At 41.5% G+C, this 11,944-nt stretch overlaps 1 protein-coding gene across 1 annotated transcript in view; it reads right to left on the reverse strand.

Moving 5' to 3' along the window:
* The window catches only part of NUDT3 (nudix hydrolase 3), a 36,584-nt gene extending 31,913 nt beyond the window's left edge, over window positions 1–4,671 (reverse strand). The window contains exon 1 of the mRNA XM_044444403.1: window positions 4,234–4,671. Coding sequence (XP_044300338.1) covers window positions 4,234–4,332 — 99 coding nt within the window. The 5' untranslated portion in view covers window positions 4,333–4,671. The remainder of the gene's footprint in view (window positions 1–4,233) is intronic.
* Between the last annotated feature and the right edge of the window lie 7,273 nt (window positions 4,672–11,944).

Below are 11,944 nucleotides of genomic sequence, written 5' to 3' on the forward strand. Positions count from 1 at the left end.
TTATAAAACTAGTTATCCATTTCTAGCATGAAAGGTTTTTTCTCCTCCTTGGACAGCTCCAGACTGTCACGGCTTCCATGAGGGGACCAAGCATGGATTTTCTTCCTTCCTTCACATACCAAGTTAGTAGTGCAGAGTCCTACATTAATGTCTGGATAGTAAACAGACATTAAACCAGAGTTCAGAGTCTTTAACAAGACAGCAGTGCCATGTCAAAGCCAGTAACTGAGATAAGAAGGAAAAAGAAATAGCACACAGGCATTCCTGCCTTCATAAACATGGTCCATGAAGCTAAAAATGTTATATCCAGCCTACTGAAATCTAGCTTTACTGGTGCAAGTGTGCAGAGCATACTAATAGCCAAGTTTGTTTTACAAATGCTGATCTGTATGCAGAAAGCATGCAGATTCTTGAAAGAATATCATTTCCTGATATACAAATGACCTCACCTCCAAATCATTGCACCATCATACTAACTTCCTTCCTTTTAACAATGATGGTTTAAAAAAGTGAAATCTGATTAAAATCATCTAATATGCTAGCTGTACAGTTTCCTTAAATCTCAGATCTACAAAAAATGGCAATTTGTTTGCATAGTCCACTTTAAGTGCTGTTCCTTACCTTTATAATTATCAGAACCTGAGACTTCAGGCCACTTCCTCCTGTAAGCGCCAGTCTATGCACTCAATTCTATATCTGAGGTCCTGTTCTGTGTGCACCTGCCAACCGATATGTATCTAGTATCTGGTAAGAACAGGTCTTTCTTGTAATAATATAAATAAATAAATGTTTTACATCAAGTGATAGTTTACCACATCTAACAACACTTTTAAAAAAGGGAAGCATGGACAGATATGATAGAGTCATATGAAACTATATATGATGTAGACATGGAGGGAGGGTAGGGAGAAGTTTTTCCCCTGTTCTCATAATACTAGAACCCAGGATCAAGTCAGATAAAAACAACTACTTCTACACACAACACTATGACATTCACTCCCACAATATACTGATGAATACCAACTTAAACAGCTTCAAAAGTGGGTTAGACAGATTTAATACATCAGTGTTATCAGTGACTACTAGTCATGATGGCTATATGTTACCTACAGTATTGGAAGGAGGATCTTTGAATTCAAGATATTGGGGAGCACAAATAGTTGTATGTATTAGTTGTTGCACTCATCTCCTGCTTGTGGACTTCCTAAAGGCATCTGATAGGCCACACCAATGCCAGTCAGGCCTTTGGTCGAATCTAGCATGGCTCTTACATTCTTAGGATACCCCATAGTAGTCTGAAATGCCCTCCCCAGACAGCCCTAATACCAAAAATGCTTTCTGATATCAGGCAACACCTTTTTCAAAATGCTTTTAGATTAACTGATTTTATATTTACTGATTTTTAGTTGCTGCAGTGTGAGTTATTCCCCTTTTTATGCTTTTAGTCTGCTGGGGATATTTTATTGATTTAAGTACTCTGTTTCTAATACAGTTTGTCTTTTGGCTTATCCTTCTGTAGTCTGATGTTTATTGTATTAATGATTTGTTGCAAGTCACTTTGAGTTCACTGAAAATAAAACAAAAGAAACATTGTCAAAATACTTTTTAAAAGCACTACTTGTTTTTATTGCTGCTGCAATTTTTAGTATGTATTAACTACCGAAGTTATCTTAGATTGTGATGTGGTGACTTTATTGTACTGCTTTTATTGTTAACTGTTCTGTAATTTTAAATGAACTGCTTTATATTTTTAAATGTGGTTACACTACTTTTGAAACAGATAGCTGCAACCTACAATACATAATATAAAGCACACCAATATACAGGCAAACATAATGGTAGAAAAACGAGATGCTTTCTCATGTCATCAAGGCTGTACTTTAATTCATCTATCCCTTGCTAATTATTCTCTTCCAGTTCCAAATGTAATGGAAATGGTCTAGGAAATAGTAAATGAAGTAAACCAAACTGGATGTGACAATGTTGCCTTGTAACCCATATAAAGACTCAAGCAATGTAGTCCAACTTATTCCTTTGCCACCAAGACAATCTGAAGGAGAAGGAACTGCTGCTCTTGATCTCTGCCCTGCAGCAGTATGAGGTGATTGAAGATGTCAGTAAGAATGGTATGGTCCTATACAGCTGCTGACTTCAGCCTACTTTCTCAATACTGCAAGTACTCAATACTACCTTCTCAATACAGCCTACCTTCTCAATACTGCAAAATGTGACAGACATTTATTTGGGAATGGTAAATAAGTAGTGCCATGTAACTGGTAACAAAGCCCCAACAACAGCTTACTTAGGACTCCCAGGAAGTCTTTACTCTTACATTAGTTGTAGAATCATTATATAGCCAAGGCAAACTGCTCTCTCTCAATCTCAACTCATCAGCTGGAATATGAAAATAACAATACTTGACCTAACTTAGAAAGTTACTGTAAGGTGTAATAAAACAGGAGTGTACAGAGTGTTTTACATACATTAAGACATTGTACATGCCATGTATACATACCTCAATTTCCTCAGCTGCACAGTCTTTACTGAAATTATATTTAGTTTGAATTAAAACACAGTATTCAAGATAATAGTCAGTATAAACAAACCTAAATCGATCCCACTTTCCTCTAAAGTACCCTAATGGCAAATTCTGGCAGGTAACCAGCCCCTTTTATCCCAGTTTCTTTTTATAAATTCAGAATCAAATTTCCTTCTGCCATGTCATATGATGTGCTCAACTGAGCATGGCAACAGCTGACCACTGCCAAATCCCATAACATACTATGCCACACCAGTTTGTGTCACCTTTCATTGTTACAAATCTTTCTTTCTGCATGCTTTCCTCATTCAGAGAAAGAGGAGTTATTTTCCATCACTATGCAGAGCTCTCATTTTCTAATTATGCTTTGAAAAAACTATTACTACATGTAAAAATTCTACAAACCAAATGGTGATTTCAATCATTTTATTTCCCCTGCTATTCTCATACTAAAATATTACACTTACTCTATTCCAAAGTAGATTCTGCTTGCTCATGCTTCTAATTTTTAAGGAAGGATTGCAAAAGGTTTTTACACTCATTATTAAATATTAGGTCTACAATTCACATGGCACTTCACAATATTTTATAAGCAGAAAAAGAGGGTTCCTCCCTGACACCAAAGAGCTTGCAATCTAAGCAAGCAATTTACTTGTTGCAGTCTTATATAAAGGAGATACTACAACTTGTTTTAGCAATTGCAATAACCAACAAAATACATTATGCTCCTTTATCCATAATTTCTTTGTGTGCATCAGCACCCTTCAGGCTACAATCTTACACACTTACTTGAGGATAAACCTTATTGAACACTGGGATTCTCATACAAAAGATTGCCCTGAACCATCCCCACTTGTGTGAGATAAATTTACAAAGTTCTGGTCAACATAGTTCCTTCCTTCCTATTGCACTTTACTAATCTTACTTCTTTTGTGCTTCTGAAAACTCTGAATTATATATGTAAATATATTTATATGCGAAAGAATTCAGGGCTCTCTATCCACCTTCGTTACTGACTCCCTTCGTTTAGCCAGTAACTTACTCTTTTAAATTAATACTGCTTCCATTGAAGGTATTCTCTAATTCAGAGAGTAAGAAGCGCGCGCGCACATCCCTTAAAGTGGAAAACAGGTTCTCTTGTTCGAAAAGTATTGTCATCTCCCTAGCACAAAAGCTTTACAAACAGCAGAACCGCATGGGAGGGGGACAATTTCTCGCCTAGTAACAATATTTTATCATGTTCTCACGCTACTATCCACGAAGGAAGCCCTTCCCTCACGCTCTTACTGACGGCAGCATGCATTATAACTACTGTATCGGCAAAAAGGAATGTCTAAGCAAGATCGTATCAAAGGGGCACCATTCTTAAAAACTGCTTCCTGTCCACCACCCTACACACGAATTCTTCAACAAGCTCACAAGCTCCACCCCTCTCCTCATCCTCTGTCCCTCTTTCAGCACCATTCAGCAGCCTCCCCCATCTCTCTCCCCTTGAGAGCCTCCGATTTGCCACACCTCCTCTCTCGCATGTCGAGTGTCCCATTACTTAGCCCCTTTTAGTACTCCTCGCCTCTTCCTCGCCCCCCCCCCGCCCCAGCTTCAAGGGCCACCTTTCCCGCTCGCCCCTTCAGGAGCCGCCGGCCCCCCACCCCCTACCGCCCCGGTCAATCCCAGCCCATCTGCTTCTCACCAACCTCTTCCTCGCTCTCGTTGCGGAAGCAGAGACAAGCTGCCCGTTTCTTGTATCCGTCCCCGTCGTACGTGCGAGTCTGGTTGGATTTGAGCTTCATCATCCTCCGCTCTGGGGAAGCGGTGGGAGAACCCACCAGAGAGGCAGCAGCGGGACAGGCCGAAAAAAGGGTGTCGGCTCCACGCAGGGGAAGGTCGGGGTCTCCCTGCCTGAGGGGGCGGGGGACCCGCTATTCCCGAGAGCCTCTGCCTCACACACTGGCCGAGGGAGGGGAGACCCTCTCTGAAGCTGCTACTCGCTACTAATGCTGCCACCCTCCACCCGCCGCCTCATTTCCCCTCTCAGCTCTTCCCACGTCGGCACTGCAGCTTCTGCCAGCGCTCCGGCCACCGCCGCCACCGACGACGACCGCGACGCCATCTTGGGGCATGTTACGCCAACGGCGCAGAGACAGTCGGCGGAGAAAGGAACTGGCTGGTACTTCTCCTCCTCCGACTGCTGCGCAAGAAGCGTAACCAAGGATCGGGAATCACCACTCCGGACACTCGTTAAAGAGCGTCTCCCAGCGCGAGGCTTTCGCCCAGCCACACTTAGTACAACGGTGTGGAGAATAAGAGGGAGGGCGTGTTTTACGCGTTCTGCTCCCATCGCACACTTGCGGTATCTCCGTACGCGAAAACCACAGCGAACCATTCCATTCATCTGGCGTAGCGTTTTGCTCATGGCTGCCGGCCTGACAGGACTGCGTAAACTGCGCACCGCTAGAGAAACAATGCCCATCTCGTGAGGAGGAGCAGCACGCCAAAAGCGTAGCAAAAAAGAAGTCTTCTAGCAGGCTTAAGCGTGAAATAAAGCGGGGGGGGGGGGGGGGCTGGAAGGGTGGTTTCAGATAGGCTAGAAAAAAAGGTGTCTCCCTTCTGTGGAGACAGGAGAATGGGGAAAGTCGCACCTGCGCATTAAGCCATAGGAACGATTACTTGGAACCCACTGGCGAGGAATTAAAACTACTGGCCCTTTCGTGACCCTTTTGTTTGGAAATCACATTTCCCCAGCACTGAAGCTGCGGTGTGGTGTACCTCCCCCCGCTGGCACACATACTACGATAGCGAGTATTCTGTGGAGGGTGGTCCTAAGCGACTGAGCTAAGTTGTCTCCTTTGCCCGCACCCTACCTCAGAGGCTCATCCCATCATTGTCTTCCTGCTAGGTAAGCGACATAGATGATGGGGACAGAGAACAGCTTACTTCAGAGACAGGAGATCCAAGTCTGACTGCAAAATGTCTACTACAAACGAATTTCACTGCTGAGAAGTGAACGCACTGCTTTGTATTACACAGGGTCAGATAATAGTTCCTGTCACTGGCTCCTAGCTACCACGAAGAATATTAAGTTGCTTTGTTGAATGCGTTTCTTAGAGGCCTCAGAACTAGTCTTCCCCAAGAAGAATAAACTAGTAACAAGATCAATATATATAAGCTTTCACCTAAAAGCCCTCATTAAAAAAATAGCTTTCCCACTACTCTTCTATCCTCATCCTGGTATTTTTTAATTATACCATGAGAGATGTCCTTGATTTGTTTAGGTGAACTAAGACTCAAGCTAAGGTTAACTTAACTACCAGAAATAATTTTGAATGCAAGGGGTCCACTCACATCTGTGAAATGACCACCTTAAAATGTGTCCTGACCAGTTAGTCATGTGAAATTGTCTACATCTGAGGAGCATGAATTGGGGGGGAGAGGGTTTTTTGTCTATACTTTTTCCATTTTAAGGCTGCAGTCTACTGCAAGCTTTCCTAGGAATAAGTATGAGAATGTGCTGTATCAATATAAAATTCATTGTACAGACCTAGCAGCAAGAGTAACCTCCATTGAACTTAGGGATGCATTTTTCTGTGGCATGTAAGATTGCAATGGACATTTCCCATTTCATTCCTGCATTTGGAGGAACATCACTTATTTTGAATTACACCAACTCTACAAGGCAGCTTGTTGTTTTAAACTCTGGCAGCCCTACACAGCATGATAAAAAGAGGCACCTCCTTATTTGGCACTCATCAGGCTCACAGACAAACCATCCTCTGCCTTGCATAGACATTAACCCAAAAACTACCATAACCCATGAAAAAACCTAGATGGAAATACAATTCTCACTTTTTTGTTTCCATACTGAGTAGTGGTTTTCCAACTGTTTAATATGGAATGTCTGAGTGTACTGCCTTGCTTGAACATGCTTATTATTATTTACATTTCTAGTCTGCCTGTAACTGACGCTCTCTGGGTTGTGGATTCACAACATTAAGTCACCCATCCAGATTTCAAGCAGACCCAACCCTGCTTAGCTTCCAAGATTAGGCAGGATCAGGCACTTAAGGAGATACAAAGCTTATGCCATAATAAATTTGTTGATGTTTAAGGTATCACTGGATTCTTATTGTTTCACTAGACTTCTTCAGTTTTAGGTCTAATGAATATAGTAACATTGTGATCAACAACAGGTTGTTAACAGACTGAAATATCTTGCCACTGTTTTCTGAACTCTGTCTAGTTAGAAAAGGGCAGTAATGTTAGATGATGCAGTGTATCACACTGGAGGATAGGAAGGTAATGCTATAATACATTCAAAAATATGCATCCCACCTTTCTACTAGATGGAAACTCAGTGCAGCATCAAGGCATCATTTAAAACTGTATGTAATGCCAACAATAAAATGAATTCAATAGCAAGGGAAAAAGGGTCACCAACCTAAATAAATGGGAGACAACTAAAAGCAGGTTAATATTAATTGCAGTTAAAAGATTAAGCAAATAGATTTAGCTTGTTGTTGCTGTTGTTAGTTGCAAAGTCGTGTCCAACCCATCGCGACCCTATGGACAACATTCCTCCAGGCCTTCCTGTCCTCCACCATCCCCTGGAGTCCACTCAAGCTCATACCAACTGCTTCAGTGACTCCATCTAACCACCTCATTCTCTGCCGTCCCCTCCTCCTTTTGCCATCTATTGTTCCCAGCATTAGACTCTTCTCCAGGGAGTCCTTCCTTCTCATTAGGTGGCCAAAGTATTTGAGTTTCATCTTCAGTATCTGGCCTTCTAAAGAGCAGTCAGGGTTGATCTCCTCTAGGACTGACCAGTTTGATCATCTTGTGGTCCAAGGGACTCGCAGGAGTCTCCTCCAGCACCACAATTCAAAGGCCTCAATCCTTCAGCGCTCAGCCTTCCTTATGGTCCAGCTTTCACAGCCATACATTGCAACTGGGAAAACCATAGCCTTAACTATACACACTTTTGTTGGCAGGGTGATGTCTCTGGTTTTTAGTATGCTGTCTAGATTTGCCATAGCTTCCCTCCCCAGGAGCGTCTTTTAATTTCTTGGCTGCAGTCCCCGTCTGCAGTGATCTTGGAGCCCAGGAAAATAAATTCTGTCACTACCTCCATTTCTTCCCCATCTATTTGCCAGGAAGTGAGAGGACCGGGTGCCATGATCTTAGTTTTCTTAATGTTGAGTTTCAAGCCAACTTTTGCACTCTCTTCCTTCACCCACATCAAAAGACTCTTTAGTTCCTCTTCACTTTCTGCCATTAGAGTGGTATCATCTGCATATCCGAGGTGTTTAATATTTCTCCCAGCAATCTTAATTCCAACTGGTGATTCATCTAGCCCCACCTTTCTCATGATGTGTTCTGCATATAAGTTAAATAGGCAGGGCGACAGTATACAGCCTTGCCGAACTCCTTTCTCAATTTTGAACCAATCAGTGGTTCCGTGTCTAGTCCTCACTGTTGCTTCTTGACCCTCATATAGGTTTCTCAAGAGACAAATAAGATGGTCTGGTACTCCCATCTCTTTAAGAACTTGCCACAATTTGTTGTGATCCACACAATCAAAGGCTTTAGCGTAGTCAATGAAGCAGAAATAGATGTTTTTCTGGACCTCCCTAGCTTTCTCCATGATCCAGCGTATGTTGGCAATTTGATCTCTAGTTCCTCTCCCTCTTCGAAATCCTGTCTGTCCACATACTGCTGGAGCTTAGCTTGTAGGATTTTAAGCATAACTTTGCTAGCATGTGAAATGAGTGCAATGATGCGGTAGTTTGAACATTCTTTGGCATTGCCCTCTTTGGGATCGGAATGTAAATTGACCTTTTCCAATCCTGTGGCCACTGTTGAGTTTTCCAAATTTGCTGGCATATTGAGTGTAGCACTTTTACTGCATCGTCTTTTAAGATTTTGAATAGCTCAGCTGGAATGCTGTCACCTCCACTAGCTTTGTTGTTGTTCAGACTTCCTAAGGCCCATTTGACTTCACATTCCAGGGTGTCTGCCTTGAGGTCAGTGACCACCCCATCATGGTTATCAGAGACGTTAAGCTCTTTCTTGTATAGTTCTTCTGTGTAATCTTCATAATCACTTCTGCCTCTGTTAGGTCGCTGCTATTTTGGTCCTTTATCATGCCCATCTTTGCCTGAAAGGTTCCCTTCCTATCTCCAATTTTCTTGAAGAGATCTCTGGTCCTCCCTATTCTATTGTTTTCTTCTATTTCTTTGCACTGTTCATTGAAGAAGGCATTCTTATCTCTTCTAGCTATTCTCTGGAATTCTGCAGTTGGGTGTATCTTTCTCTTTCTCCCTTGCTTTTCACTTCCCTTCTTTCCTCAGCTATTTGTAAAGCTTCCTCAGACAGCCATTTTGCTTTCTTGCACTCCTTTTTCTTTGGGATGGTTTTAGTTGCTACCTCTTCTACAAAGATTTAGCTTGGTGCCAGGCAAATATGCTTATAGTATTGGGAGTACAAAGAAGGTCCTGTCTTTACCTTTCTGAAGATGGGAATCCTTAGAGCCTCCAATGAATATCTTAGCTAACAAGCAAACATCACTTGCAATATTGTTAAAACAGGTTTGGAGAAAAAAATTGGGATTCCAGTTTTGTTGCAGGTTTAGTCTCTGCATTCAAGTAAATAGTCCTCTTTTTTGCTCAATCTTACTGCTGAAAACCTGTGACAGAAGTATTTTCCAGGGTGAGATGTAGACTAGTAATGTTCACAAGTAGTGCCCCTTTCACCTTGTGTTTTTGGGCACTACTGTTAGTAGGGAACTCCTAGATACCAGTCTATGATCTGTTTATTTATGATCTGCTGGGGGTCTCTACTGCAGCAAGTTTCATCCGCTAGACTCAGAACATAGTAAGTGTGGGTTTATTTAGTACAGTTCAGAAACATCCAGAATGGAGCAGAATCACTCTGATGAACCTTTATGCCAGGGGTCTCAAACTTGCGGCCCGCAGGCCAATTGCCGGGACAGGCGGGGCACGGGGGAGGGGCCCTGCGGCCTTCAAAGCGCCAGCGGCGCCCGGGCCGGCTGTGGGATAAGCGGCCCACCACCACCATGGTGGTGGAATACTTGATGCGGCCCAGCCTCATCCAGACTCTACTTCTAGCAGCCCCCAGGTAAGTTGAGTTTGAGATCCCTGCTTTATGCTAAGATACGCAGCTGGCAAAATAACTTCTTTCCAGGCTCTGCTGAAAATTCCCCCAAAGCAAAATTGAAAATAAAATTAATGAAGCAAATGAAAACTTCATATTGAAATTTCTGTAGATTACATTTGTATCATTGTATTTATGATTGTTTCCCACATTACTTTGCTGGTTTCTACAAGGTTCAGTACCTCTTTATGCCAAGTTTGTGGGAAACTGAAGTTTCTCTGTGTATTTTATTTGCGAAATAGTTCATTACAACACATTCCAAGTGTCCTGGCTAGCTTAAAACAATGCACCAGATAGGAAATCACTTCTGTAGAGTTTGTTATTCGTTGAGAGAAACTTTGGGTTATGGACCAGCATAGAAATGGAATTAAATAATAAATACTGAGGTAGTTAAGCTAGCAGTGCATCTCTTTGCAATGCTGTGCCAGTCGATAGATCATAATTGTCTCAAACTAATATTGTAAGTATTCGTTGATCAAAAGGTCAGCAATTCAAATCTGTACAATGGGGTAATCTCCCATTGTTTTGTTCCAGCTCCTGTCAACCTAGCAGTTCAAAAACATGCAAATACAAGTAGATAAATAGGTACCACTTTGGTGGGAAACTAACAGCTTTCTGTGAGCCTCAGCATTTAGTCATATTGGCCACATGACCATGGAAACTATCTGTGGACAAACGCTGGCTCCCTTGGCTAAGAAATGGAGATGAACACCACCCCCTAGAGTCAGACACAACTGGACTTAATGACATGAAGAAACCTTACCTAATACTGTAAGTAAAGCTTGTTATAAACAGTCATACGAGCTTTATTAACAACCTTCATACTATCTATCATCCTGTATCTCACCAGATGTGTACAATTCATTATATCCATCTAGGTCAGTGACCTGCAACCTTCTGGAACATGGGAGGCAAATACCTAAAGAGGGCCACATATTAAATCAAAATGTAACAAAATTTTTAACCTACCAATTTAGATCAAAAGTAAACCGTGGTCAACGAAGAAGTGTTAACCTGAATGCAATCCATTTTGGAACGATATTTTACTGTGGAAACATTTTATCCAGCTGCACATGCTTACCTAATCAGTGAGATTTTTGTGGCTGTTTACTGTCATCCAAGGCATTAATGTCCAGGTCAAGGTTTGTGACAGACACCCTTAAAATGACATGTAAATGTTCTTCTGTAAGCTAGCCTACACTTGGATTTCACAATTTTCATCTTGGAAAGTTTGTACACAAATGCATATGATGATGATGATGAAGACTGAAGATGTCAATTTATCCCAACTCAGAACAAGGTTTTCTACTGATTCACACACCTTCAAGAATATGTTTTCTGCAGTTGTAGTGCCTTTCAAACTCTGCAGTGCACACATTTCCTCTGTAATTCTGAAGTTGTAATCTATCCCCCACTAAATATTACTAGTAGAGCAGTGTCTATAATGTCATTGTTCTCATCCAGTGCCAAATGAAAAGAATCAAAGCTTTTTGCCTTGACAATCATGGCATATGTAGCTTTTCTCCTATTTTTTCTAAATGCCCGGTAATTGTAGATAAACTGACACAACACAAGATACTTTATCAGGACACATTTACTTCATTACTTTAACCATGTATTCGTACTTCTTAACAAATTCACCATCAGTGAATGGCCAGCACTCTCAGCAATGCATTTAGCAACAGGATAGCTGGCCTTCATGGTCAACAGGTTCTCCTCATCTTGCTTTCTGAAACTATTTTGCTGCAAAAACATATTTTTTTCTACTAGAACTTATCTTGTTCACTCACACCTCTCCTTGATATATTAAGTAACTCTTGTGACAAGATTCAAAGCGCCTTTTAACATTGTACTCTTTTAACACTGAGCCAGTTTCAAGAGGTATCAGTCAAGCTGCTTTACCTTGTTTAAAACAAAGTACTCAGTAGTCCATTTGTCATTAAAGACATAGTGCTCATCTGCAATATTTTGTTTCTTTGAAACAGCACTTTCTTTTGTAGATATCCTCTTACAGAATTTTTAGCAGAACAGCAGTTGCAGTTTCAATATTATCCTTGAATAAATAAAACTATGAGAAGTATAGTTTTAGAGGGTCTAGCACTTCCCTTTCCCATCAAATCCACCCCATTCTGGCTACTGTTAGCTGGGGATTCTCATTGATTATGGCAAAGAAGAAAACCCTGTCTCTACAGTTCTAAAGAATAATGGACCCGATGCACACAGTAGGAAGAATTTTTA

The sequence above is a fragment of the Varanus komodoensis genome, unplaced genomic scaffold (assembly GCF_004798865.1).
Source record: "Varanus komodoensis strain SLA01 unplaced genomic scaffold, ASM479886v1 scaffold1, whole genome shotgun sequence".
Classification (NCBI taxonomy): Eukaryota; Metazoa; Chordata; class Lepidosauria; order Squamata; family Varanidae; genus Varanus; species Varanus komodoensis.